Genomic DNA, 13,012 nt, shown 5'->3' on the forward strand with positions numbered 1-13,012 from the left:
TTTTGTGATTAGTGATCAATTAATTTATATATTTACAATTAGTAGTTTTGTTATCTGTTTCAACAAACGTTTTTTATTTTCGTACTTATGTACTGTAAAATGTTTTGTTGTACTGTGTTTTTTTTAATACTTTTTTATCTGTATTGTTGTCTATCACTTGTTTTCTTTGGAGCAAATGAAGTAAACTTCAACTTAAAACTTTACTTTGGGTACCATTAATTGACTATTTAGCAGTCTGGCTATTTAGCAGTCTTATGGCTTGTGGGTAGAAGCTGTCTCGGAGCCTGTTGGTCTGAGATGCACTCTTCACAACTGTGTGGGTGTGTGTGGACCATGTTAAGTCCTTAGTGATGTGGACGCCAAGGAAATTGACGTTCTCGACCCACTACACAACAGCCCTGTCGATGTGGATTGGGGGCATGCTCTACCCTCTTTCTCCTATAGTCTACGATCAGCTCCTTTGTCTTATTGACATTGTGGGAGAGGTTGTTGTCCAGGCACCACACAGCTAAGTCTCTGACCTCCTCCCTGTAGGCTGACTCATTGCCATCAGTGATCAGGCCTACCACCGTTGTGTCATCAGCAAATTTTGATGATGGTGCTGGAGTCGTGCGTGGCCATGCAGTCATGGGTGAACAGAGAGTACAGGAGAGGATTAAGCACACAACCCTGAGGGGCCCCCGTGGTGAGGTTCAGTGTGGCGGAGGTGTTGCTGCCTGCCCTTACCACCTGGGTGCAGCCCGTCAGGAAGTCCAGGATCCAGTTCCAGAGGTAGGGGTTCAGCCCCAGGATGCCAAGCTTGGTGATGAGCTTGGAGGGGACTATGGTGTTGAACGCTGAGCTGTAGTCTATGGACAGCATTCTTACATAGTTATTTCCCTTCTTGTCTAGGTGGGTGAGGACAGTGTGAAGTGCAGATCCATCTGTGGATCTTTTGGGGAGGTATGCAAATTCGAGTGGGTCTAGGGTGTCTGGGATGATGGTGTTGATGTGTGTCATGACTAGGGCTGTTACGGTACCGCCACACCGGCGGTCACGAGTCATGACCGCAGTCAAATTCCACGTGACCGCTTGGTCACGATAACTAGCCTTCTCCAAAACTGTGCTCTGATGCTGCTGCTGGTCATTAGTGGCCTACCAAACTTGCTAACTACCTGATACTCAGCACTCTATTGTCCCTCTAATCACTCTTACATCAATGCAAGTGTAATCGAAAATCAAATCAAACACTTCATGAAAGCTCATGTTGCGAAACATTTCTATAGGCTATGCAATTGTGCGAAAAAACTGAGTTTTGATGGCCACTATTATAAAGATGAGGATCCCATCAGCTTTCTACTGGCTAGGCCTACTATATTTATTTCTCAACTTTCCAAATATTTTGCACATTGCTTCACTTTACAACAGGAGTATAGCCAACCTGTCTGGCATGAAAATGAACCATGGGAATAGCATTCTCCATTCGCTATTTAAGTGCATAGATGACAGCATGTGCAGTAAGGCAAGAAACAGCGCATTACATTTCTTGCGACTTTTTCAAATCATAGTGGCACACCTCATGTAGCCTAGCCCATAGGCCTATATATTTTGATAAGGTTGTATCACAAGTAAAGTGGCCAAATAACTTCTTAAAATTAAGCACATTAATTCGCTTTGCAACTGATATAGAGCCTAACTGGTATACATAGGCGGCATTTGATTTTCAAGTTTCGGGAAGATAATGTTCACCATAAAAACGCACCTTTATAATAAAACATTACATGCATAATAGCATTTGCGGTCACTTTTGAGAATGGTGTTTTCCTGCTAATTGATTGTAATTTTGGAACATTTGCATTTATAGCCTACTGCTGTGTGTGCATTGCTACGCTTATAAGGTGTAGAAATAAACTATTGGGCAATCAACATTTTAAGCTAAACATTCTGATCTGTTGCATCAGCCTCATTGCTTTTAAAAGGTTTTTTGATGCAAGTGGTTGTAATAATTTGGGATCTATCGCATCCCACAACTGTCCCAGAGTATGTTTTGAATATTTATTTCTCGCACAGAAGGATAAGTTGACCAATAAAATAGGTCAACTTGTGTACTATGGGGGATAGTAGATTGACATAGGCTAGTGCTTTTGCCGTTCGTTAGGACTATTCTTGTTAGTTGACGAAAAGTAAATGTGGACAGTTCTAGCATTTAAATTTGGGCCTTGAAATTCAGTAAGAAAGACATGCACTGTTGCGACCCTGATGTGTCTGTCTTCACTTGTAGCCTACTTTGGAGGTGAGATGCCTTCATACTATAAAATAAAGTCATGGAATTCTAACCAAATCTTGTCTACTAAATGAACTAGTGTAGCCAGATCAGGGCCAAACATAAGGACAACTCAGAGTATGCTATTCTGTTCTTCTGAAATAGATCGCATTTTCTTCATATCATGCTTCTTTAGACATGTCTAAAATAAATAATGGATTTATTGTGCAGGTGTAGGCTATATTAAATGGATTTCTTAGACTTTTTCAAATGTAGATGTTCCAAAGGTCTGCATCAGTGGTTTGTAGGCTATGTGTGGAAGCCACGAGATGTTAAACATGTTCATGTTAATTAATGGTCAATTTGCCATGCTTGACAATCAGCAGCTGAGAAAATGTCATGACCGCCACAGCCCTAGTCATGGAGGTTTTGGAAAGCAGGACTATGTCTGGCTTCTGTGTCATCGCTGTGATGATGTCTGGGAACTTAAGCTGCCTTCACAGGTTGACTTTCAGCTACCTGCCTTGAGCTGTTGCAAGAAGACCTGTCGAGCTGGTGTTGGCTTTTTTCCGGCTCTGACGAATGCGATAACCTGCTTCACTGGTCGAAGGCCCTTTCAGTGGCTGATCCCACTGCTATGGCTTTAAGCACCAGGTCGTTGCACCAGCGGTTGCGACCCTCGCCTATGGCTTTTGAGCAGCAGCTGAGGATGTACTCAAGGGTTCCTCTCTTTAGGCACAGCAGATGGTGAATCAGCCTTACCCCAGCAGAACAGGTTAGATGTGCTTAGTAGGACATCGACTATACCCTGATGAAGACAGCTTGCTGTTGAAACAGTGGTTATTACCAATGTTCCTGCTGGCTCCGTCCTTGACTGCTGCTCACACTTCCTCCTGCACCAGCTTCCACCTGTCTTTCCCTTGGGCCTTGTCGTAGCTTGGTGTTGTAATGCTACCAAGGCCATAGCCGCTGTGCCATAGCCGTGACTTAGCCTGCTCCCCTGCATTCTGAGCACTCTACTTGCTGTCCTCACCTCTATACTGGCCTAGGAGACTTTCGTCTTGTCTCCCTGTATTGCAGCACCTCCCTTGTACGGGTCAACATGAATTCCTCATTCAGGCTGCTGATGGGTAGCTTCAGTTGTTCTTCTGACTGTACAGGGCGATGCTGCTCAGGCTTCACGGTAATCCCAGGCATTTGCAGAGGTAGCTGCTGACTCTTCTTTCAAAGCCTTCGTAGCAGGACACCATGTTGGTATATCCAGGCCTTGAGCTTGCAAGGTAAACCTGACTTGTCCACTGCAGTCAACCACGCCTCTAGCTCCTGGTTGGATGTCTTGATGGATGATGTATCCCTCAGGCTGCTGTGAAACAGCTTGGCCAGACTCTTTACCAGTTTCTCTGTGACGGATGGGATCTGTGTGTCTTGAATGATGAAGCGGAACTTGTCCACTGTTTTCCCCATCTTCAGTACCAGGGATCTAGACTTCGCTGGCTTTAAGTTCATCCATGCCCAGGTGCCAAGCTTCTCCAACCCCTTCAGAATCCACCTACTCCCTGGGACAGATGTTACTGTCAAAGTCAAGTCGTCCATGAAAGCTCTGATAGGGGGGTGTCACACGCCAGACCACCTCGGCTGATATGGCAAGGGCAAACAGTTTCACTGAAAATATGCAGCCCGTGATGATTCCTTTCTCAAGCCTGTGCCATTCCGTTGTTGTGGACCCAGATGTGACTCTCAAACTGAAACTATTTTTAGTAGTCCAGTATAAGATCCCTGATCTTGCCTGGGACGTGGTGCCGATCCAGAGCCACATCAACCAGCTTGTTGGGGAATGAAATGCATTAATTTTTAATTAACAAGGCACACCTGTTAATCGAAATGCATTCCAGGTGACTACCTCATGAAGCTGGTTGAGGGAATGCCAAGCGTGTGCAAAGCTGTCATCAAGGCAAAGGGTGGCTACTTTGAAGAATCTCAAATATAAAATATATTTTTTATTTGTTTAACACTTTTTTGGTTACTACATGATTCCATATGTGTTATTTCATCGTTTTGATGTCTTCACTATTATTCTACAATGTAGAAAATAATAAAAAAAATAAAGAAAACCCTTCAATGAGTAGGTATGTCCAAACTTTTGACTGGTACTGTATATTTGGGTTATGTGAAATACCCTGTAAGAGCCTTCGTGCCCAAACCCATCTAGTGTGATAAATGTAAACTATTTGGACATGTGTCAAGTGTTTTTAGACAGGAGAAGTATTGTTTGCCTGTGGAGACAAAATGACGCAGTTGTGGTGGCGAGTATGTGCCCAAATTCATGAAGTGCCCTAATAGGGTGAAGGAGTCCGAGGTGACAAGAGTAAGAACTGCCCAGTTTGTCTCCTATCCAGGGTGGAAGAAGGGAGTAACGTTGAAGAAACCATGGTAGATGGATTAAAGAAACCAGTAAATGCTACTCACCAACGGGATCCTGACAAAAAGGTGGACTTTGTATCGTTTATTGCATTGGTTATAAACTGCACAGAGCAAACCAAGACAAAGGAAGAAGAAGAAGGTGGTTGCCATTGGATCAATGAAGCCTCGTCAACTGAGGGATAGTGAAATGCTACATGTTAAAAAGGTGGACTTTGTAATTTTTATTACAGTGGTCATAAACTGTACAGTACAAGTGGAGAAGAAGAACATTTGAATCATTGTGAATGCCGCTGAACGTTTTTTGGGTCTTTGTGATTTCACAGCCGAGGCCGTGCAAGAAATCCTGTTGGTGAATGTTCCGTCATCACAGTCCTCTGAGCCTGTGTAGGGATGTATTTTGGAGTGGACTGTGATTTGAAGAAGTGGGATGGGTTTTCTTAGTTGATGTGTTTAATTTTGTATGATGTCGTTTTCCCCCTTTCCCGAAATATTTTTTTAGTTCTTATTCATTACCCCGCCCAGTTGGTGACGGTAATGCACCATTAACATTGGATGCCAACTCCCTTTAAACCCAATCGAAGAAGAAGATCAACGAAGTCTCGTGAAGTTTTCATGCGAGATCCCTTACCGACCGTAGTGACGTCAATTTAGAGAGACACGCAACAATGGTGAGTGAGCAAGCAAAATTTTTTCTGTCTCATGTTTTGATGAGATATTACGAAGATTTACCACATTTTGTAGCTTGATATTAAAGATGTAGCTTTTTCATTTATACATAAAACACGATATTATGTATTTGTTACATTTTTTAAACGCATTCGTTGTATAAAACCTTCATTATTGTCAGCTACCGTAGCTAGCTAGCTAACGTTAGCTAGCTGTTAACTCTTACGTTGAATAGCGTTGCAGCGTTCAGTTTGCCGGTAGCTAACTAGCTAGCATGTTGATTCCCCGATCAGGAAATACATAGCGGCGATTACGAATCGCAGTTAATCATCGTACTCTGGCCATTTAGTACTCGATGTTGAGTCTGTGGCCAACTTAAAGTAACTAAAGATGTCAGCTAGCTAATAAAGTCTAACGTTACCAACAATAAGCCTTATTCAAGGTGCATCGATTGATTGATTCTACCTCCAGGATATGTAGTTAATGTGTGTGTTTATGATTTCAGGGTCAAAGCCAAAGTGGGGGCCATGGACCTGGTGGAGGCAAGAAGGATGACAAGGTGAGCATGACATGGCAACAATCAGAGCCTCTGACAACACCATCTCCATAGCTACCAGCTGGATCTTTCAGATGTCTGTGTTAACCTGCATTATTCTAATTGCCACAAAACATGTCACCATATCATATGTCAACAGGACAAGAAGAAGAAGTATGAGCCTCCCATCCCCACCAGAGTTGGGAAGAGGAAGAAGAAGAGCAAGGGACCAGATGCGGCCAGCAAGCTACCTCTAGGTAGTGTTACTAATGTCCCCTCACTTGGGTTATTTATAAAGATAACCATTTCCCTATCAACTCAATATCTAGCTTGGTGTTTTATGTATGTCATTCCTAACTCTAGCTTTGTAATTTCTTACTCACTCGCTTGTCAAGAGAAACAATATTCATAATGTATGGCAAAGGTAGGCAACTAGATTCAGCCCCGGGGGCCATAACATATCTTTTTATTTGTGGGAATACTTGGGAACAGATTTCCTAAACACATTTTTGGGGCGATTCCTGGTGATGTCAGTCTTTTTAGACCAAAACTACCCCCCCCCAGGAACTTTGGGTGGGCAAAAATAATCACTTGTGGGACGGTTTTGGTCCCTGGGCTGCCTGTTGTGTGCTTCCCCCTGACGTATGCTATGTGTGTTTCCCCCTGACGTATGCTATGTGTGTTTCCCCCTGACGTATGCAGTCACCCCTCACACCCACTGCCGTCTGAAGCTGCTGAAGCAGGAGAGGATCAAAGACTACCTGCTGATGGAGGAGGAGTTCATCAGGAACCAGGAGCAGATGAAACCGCTGGAGGAAAAACAGGAAGTATTGACTACAGATATATATATATATATATTACTTTATTACACCATCCTGTTCACGAAAATGGTTAGTTCCTACAGACAGTGAGCCACATGGCCGTGGCTTGCTAGTTAAAGCAGGCAAACAGGCATCAAGGCATTCAGTTTTTGTTTGATTGAACGTTAGAATGGTCAAAATGAGTGACCTAAGTGACTCTGAGCGTGACGTGATCGTCGGTGCCAGGCGCGTCGGTTTCAGTATCTCAGAAACGTCCGGCCTCCTGGGCTTTTTATCCACGACAGTATCTAGAGTTTACTGAGAATGGTGCGACAAACAAAAAACATCCAGTCAGCGGCAGTCCTGTGGGCGAAAACAGCTCAGTGATGAGAGATCGAAGGAGACTGTCAAGATTTGTGTAAGCTAACAGGCAGGCCACAAACAGGCAAATAACGGTGCAGAACAACAGTGGTGTGCAGAATGGTCTCTCGGAATGCACAACTTGTTGATCGTTGTTATGGGTGGGCTATTGCAGCAGACGACCACACCGGGTTCCATTCCTAAAATCAAGAAGCGGCTCCAGTGGGCACGCAATCACCAACACTGTACAACTGAGGAGTGGAAAACATTGCTTGGTCCGACGAATCCTGGTTCATGTTGATGGCAGAATCAAGATTTGGCGTAAGCAGGATGAGTCCATGGCCCCATCTTGCCTGGTGTCAACGGTACAGTCTGGTAGCGGTGGTGTAATGGTGTGGGGAATGTTTTACCTGGCACACATTAGGTCCCTTGATACCATTTGAGCCACGTTTCCATGCATCGAAGAATTCAGGCTGTTCTGGAGGCAAAGGAGTGTCCGACCCAGTACTAGATGGGTGTACGTAATAAACTGGCCGCTGAGTGTATAATACCATATTATATGTGTATATGTATATATAATACTATATTACTATAGTTTATCAGATGAAATGGTACTGATACAGTAAACTCTGTAGGACATTTTACTTAAATGTATATTTTTTGTAATTTAGCCAACGTTCTTATTCAGAGCCACTTAGTGCATTCGTCTTAAGATGGCTAGGTGGGACAACCACATATCTGTGTCTGTTTGCTAAATTAATTTCTCTTTTCACTGGATAATAATGAATCACTTGATTTACTTGAGAAACCTGCCTTAGGCTATGTCAATTCAACTCATAAGTTGTTGTCTTCCATGTATTTCCTGTGTCTGTTCTGCAGGAGGAGAGGTCCAAGGTGGATGACCTGAGGGGAACACCCATGTCTGTGGGGAACCTGGAGGAGATCATCGATGACAACCATGCCATCGTGTCTACGTCAGTAGGGTCAGAGCACTATGTCAGCATCCTCTCCTTCGTAGACAAAGACCTGCTGGAACCCGGCTGCTCTGTACTGCTCAACCACAAGGTACTGACATATCTGCTCTGTACTGCTCAACCACAAAGTACTGACATATCTGCTCTGTACTACTCAACCACAAAGTACTGACATATCTGCTCTGTACTACTCAACCACAAGGTACTGACATATCTGCTCTGTACTACTCAACCACAAGGTACTGACATATCTGCTCTGTACTACTCAACCACAAAGTACTGACATATCTGCTCTGTACTGCTCAACCACAAGGTACTGACATATCTGCTCTGTACTACTCAACCACAAAGTACTGACATATCTGCTCTGTACTGCTCAACCACAAAGTACTGACATATAAAATCAGCAAAAAAATACATTTCCTTTTTTCAGGACACTGTCTTTCAAAGGTAATTTGTAAAAATCCAAATAACTTCACAGATCTTCATTGTAAAGGGTTTAAACACTGTTTCCCATGCTTGTTCAATGAACCATAAACAGTTAATGAACATGCACCTGTGGAACGGTCGTTAAGACACTAACAGCTTACAGACGGTAGGCAATTAAGGTCACAGTTATGAAAACTTAGAACAAAGGGGGGGTCAAAAGTAACAGTCAGTATCTGGTGTGGCCACCAGCTGCAAGTACTGCAGTGCATCTCCTCCTCATGGACTGTACCAGATTTGCCAGTTCTTGCTGTGAGATGTCACCCCAGTCTTCCACCAAGGCACCTGCAAGTTCCCGGACATTTCTGGGGGGAATGCCCCTAGCCCTCACCCTCCGATCCAACAGGTCCCAGACGTGCTCAATGGGATTGAGATCCGGGCTTTTTGCTGGCCATGGCAAAACACTGACATTCCTGTCTTGCAGGAAATCACACACAGAACGAGCAGTATGGCTGGTGGCATTGTCATGCTGGAGGGTCATGTCAGGATGAGCCTGCAGGAAGGGTACCACATGAGGGAGGAGGATGTCTTCCCTGTAACGCACAGCGTTGAGATTGCCTGCAATGACAACAAGCTCAGTCCAATGATGCTGTGACACACCGCCCCAGACCATGACAGACCCTCCACGTCCAAATCGATCCCGCTCCAGAGCACAAGCCTCGGTGTAAAGCTCATTCCTTCGACGGTAAACGCAAATCCGACCATCACCCCTGGAGAGACAAAACCGCGACTCGTCAGTGAAGATCAATTTTTGCCAGTCCTGTCTGGTCCAGCGACGGTGGGTTTGTGCCCATAGGAGACGTTGTTGTCGGTGATGTCTGGTGAGGACCTGCCTTACAACAGGCCTACAAGCCCTCAGTCCAGCCTCTCTCAGCCTATTGCGGACAGTCTGAGCACTGATGGAGGGGTTGTGCATTCCTGGTGTAAGTCGGGCAGCTGTTGTTGCCATCCTGTACCTGTCCCGCAGGTTTGATGTACCGATCCTGTGCAGGTGTTGTTACACGTGGTCTGCCACGGCGAGGATTATCAGCTGTCCGTCCTGTCTGCCTGTAGCTCTGTCTTAGGCGTCTCACAGTACGGACATTGCAATTTATTGCCCTGGCCACATCTGCAGTCCTTATGCCTCCTTGCAGCATGCCTAAGGCACGTTCACAGAGATGAGCAGGGACCCTGGGCATCTTTCTTTTGGTGTTTTTCAGAGTCAGTAGAAAGGCCTCTTTAGTGTCCTAAGTTTTCATAACTGTGACCTTAATTGCCTACAGTCTGTAAACTGTTAGTGTCTTAACGACCATTCCACAGGTGCACGTTCATTGAACAAGCATGGGAAACAGTGTTTAAACCCCTTACAATGAAGATCTGTGAAGTTATTTAGATTTTTATGAATTATCTTTGAAAGACAGGGTCCTGAAAAGGGGACGTTTCTTTTCTTGCTGAGTTTATATCTGATCTGTACTACTCAACCACGAAGTAAAGACAATTGTCTACCCGTAGTCAGGAATGTAGCCTCTGAATTTGGCTTTTTGTTGTCGTTAATAGTTTTGACATTAATTAATTGCATTGTAATCCGGGATGTTTTTAATATTTGACAATATAAGTGTGTTAAGCCGAAGTCCCCATTGTGTGGGGGAAAGTATTTCTGTTATTATGTGTGGGTTGAGTAGTGAGGGACGTTGATTGACTCTGTTCCATGTTTGTCCTCTAGGTCCATGCTGTGATTGGTGTCCTGATGGACGACACTGATCCCCTGGTCACAGTGATGAAGGTGGAGAAGGCCCCTCAGGAGACCTACGCTGACATAGGAGGTCTAGACAGCCAGATCCAGGAGATCAAGGTACAAGACCACAGCCTTCATAATACTACATAAGGCTTTATAACACAGCTACTATCTGACATAGGAGAACTGGACAGCCAGATCCACATGATCAAGGTACAACAGAGTAGAGGGCATCACCCTACATAAAATTGGCTCTATAACACTACATAACAGACTACATTACATAGACTTTAACACTACAAGCTATAACACAGTAACTACCAGTGGCAATAACCATGTCTTTACCTTGTAACTAACCAGTATATACAGCCTGAGAGGGGAGGGACATACTCCACATGCTCGTTAACACTATAGATTTTATGGTAACTGCCATAATAACAGTTGATGTTCTGTAGGAGTCCGTGGAGCTGCCTCTCACCCACCCTGAGTACTATGAGGAGATGGGCATCAAGCCTCCTAAAGGAGTCATCCTCTATGGAGCACCTGGCACTGGTGAGTTAGATCCATATTTAACAATTCACATTCTTCTACACAAAGTTGCTCAAAACTGTTTACACAACAAGAAGCACCAAAACAACGTACATAATCCCTGAGACATGCATAGCAACGAGCAGTATGTACAGGGAAACAGACATTGAAATCCTATGACGTAATGAATGGTGTGAGCCTGTTTGTCTCTCTGCTGATGTCTCTGTTTGCCTCTCTGTGTTAGGTAAGACCCTGCTGGCCAAGGCGGTGGCCAACCAGACGTCAGCTACGTTCCTGCGTGTGGTGGGCTCTGAGCTGATTCAGAAGTACCTGGGGGACGGGCCCAAGCTGGTCAGAGAGCTGTTCAGGGTGGCAGAGGAACACGCACCATCCATCGTCTTCATCGATGAGATAGACGCCATCGGCACTAAAAGGTACTAAAATACTTCCAGCTGGATCCACTGGTAACACCAGGGCTCTTGAAATGACCAGAGTTGTGTTCATTAGGCACGGAAGTGGAAGGAAACGGACTGAAACAGAGAGGGACTACCTGGACACAAATGTTTATTTTCCATTGTAAAACGTTTTAGATCTTCCTCTGTTGTGTGCCCTAATGAATACAACCCAGGACTGTTTCTCTACTCTGACTATCCACTGTGGGTTTCTCTCACTCAAAGATATGACTCTAACTCTGGAGGAGAACGGGAGATCCAGAGGACTTTGCTGGAGCTTCTCAACCAGCTGGATGGTTTTGACTCTAGAGGAGATGTGAAGGTGATCATGGCCACCAACAGGATAGAGACTCTGGACCCTGCCCTCATCAGGCCTGGTAAGATGCTCTCAGCAGCATCTGAAAAATGGAGCCTATTTTCATATTTGATATTTAAATGGACCTGTAGACAGGGATAAAACGACCTCAGTTGGAGGTGTATATTGAGGATCGAGATTCTACTATAAAATTAATTTCCTCATTCTGAACTCTATCTCTTGACCTTTTTATTAGTGAACAACAGATGGAGCTCTCAAAACTCTTCTACACAACTCAAATTAAAAGCAACATTGTTCACTGAAGCCATTTGAGCAAAGCAACCTTTATCTCCACACATTGAGTCCATTTCAATAAGTATTCTAGAATCAGAATGAGTAGACCCGAACAGCCATTCTCTTGGTGATGTTCCATGCCTTCCTCACTCCCTGGTTATGTGGTTCTTCCAGGGCGTATTGACAGGAAGATAGAGTTCCCTCTGCCTGATGAGAAGACCAAGCGGAGGATCTTCAACATCCACACCAGCAGGATGACCGTAGCAGACGACGTCACCCTGGACGACCTGATCTTAGCTAAAGATGACCTATCAGGAGCTGACATCAAGGTAATATGGCTGGCCAGGGTTTCCTCTACTACCACCACTGTAGGCCAGATGCACTTCTTCAGGATGCAGGGTCATTAGTAGTTCTGCGCAGTCTGACTGTAATGTAGTCCATCTCAAACACACACTATGGCTGTCCAGGGTTTCCACGACCAATACTTACGTGAGGTAGGCCCCCCAGTCAAGCACTGTGCATGCCCAAAAAACGACCGGCCTCTATTGGTTTCAATTGAATGTTGTGTGTTTTTTTAGCCCTGAGTGTTGCGTTCCGGATGTTTGAAAACCACCTAGGGGAAACAGGACTGTAGAACACAGTGCCTCGAGGTACACCAGAGGAGTACGCTGTTTGGAACATAAGCTCCCATTGACTTGACTGTGCTGCCCTCTTGTGACAGCTCTTTACTTTTACAATACAGCCTTTGTTCTTACCTCATTCCTATGTTCCCACTACATCTATTTTACCATGTTAAATCAGTGATATTTTAAAGAAATGGAGACGAGGATACAGTTTGAACCCGTCTGAACAGGGCCCTTTTTCTGTTACATTCCTATCTGTATTTGAAAGCCACAATCTTCTGAGACTAACCTGTCCTCTCATCCTACAGGCCATCTGTACTGAGGCTGGCCTCATGGCCCTGAGAGAGCGCAGGATGAAGGTCACCAACGAAGATTTCAAGAAGTCCAAGGAGAATGTGCTGTACAAGAAACAGGAGGGCACACCGGAGGGCCTGTACCTCTAACCTATAACCTCTGACCTATAACCTCTGACCTTTCCGCAGTGTGAAAGAGGAGTCTGGCTCTCCTCACAGAACGGAGTTTTGATATAATTTGTTGCATGTTACGTTGGACTCAACACTCCCACTGTCTACCTTTATGTGCTATGATATGACAGACAATAAATACAAGAATTTGAATGTGA

At 44.6% G+C, this 13,012-nt stretch overlaps 1 protein-coding gene and 1 pseudogene across 1 annotated transcript; one reads left to right on the top strand and one right to left on the bottom strand.

The window, feature by feature from the left end:
- Window positions 1–3,103: 3,103 nt before the first annotated feature.
- Window positions 3,104–4,077, bottom strand: LOC115154366 (uncharacterized; annotated as a pseudogene).
- Window positions 4,078–5,237: 1,160 nt separating this feature from the next.
- On the top strand, window positions 5,238–13,012 carry LOC115158410 (26S proteasome regulatory subunit 4). Its single transcript, XM_029707365.1, has 11 exons — window positions 5,238–5,331; window positions 5,835–5,888; window positions 6,025–6,121; window positions 6,567–6,691; window positions 7,904–8,089; window positions 10,187–10,315; window positions 10,654–10,750; window positions 10,971–11,160; window positions 11,404–11,555; window positions 11,942–12,096; window positions 12,699–13,012. Exons 1-11 carry the CDS (start codon window positions 5,329–5,331, stop codon window positions 12,831–12,833), a joined length of 1,323 nt encoding a protein of 440 aa, XP_029563225.1. The 5' UTR covers window positions 5,238–5,328; the 3' UTR covers window positions 12,834–13,012.

The sequence above is a fragment of the Salmo trutta genome, chromosome 1 (assembly GCF_901001165.1).
Source record: "Salmo trutta chromosome 1, fSalTru1.1, whole genome shotgun sequence".
NCBI classification, from domain to species: Eukaryota; Metazoa; Chordata; class Actinopteri; order Salmoniformes; family Salmonidae; genus Salmo; species Salmo trutta.

Excerpts from the sequence above, each read along its gene's own strand:
- LOC115158410 (XM_029707365.1), top strand. Across the intron at positions 6,692-7,903 it reads CGCTGGAGGAAAAACAGGAA|GAGGAGAGGTCCAAGGTGGA; the intron begins GTATTGACTACA and ends TCTGTTCTGCAG. Across the intron at positions 11,556-11,941 it reads CCCTGCCCTCATCAGGCCTG|GGCGTATTGACAGGAAGATA; the intron begins GTAAGATGCTCT and ends TGGTTCTTCCAG.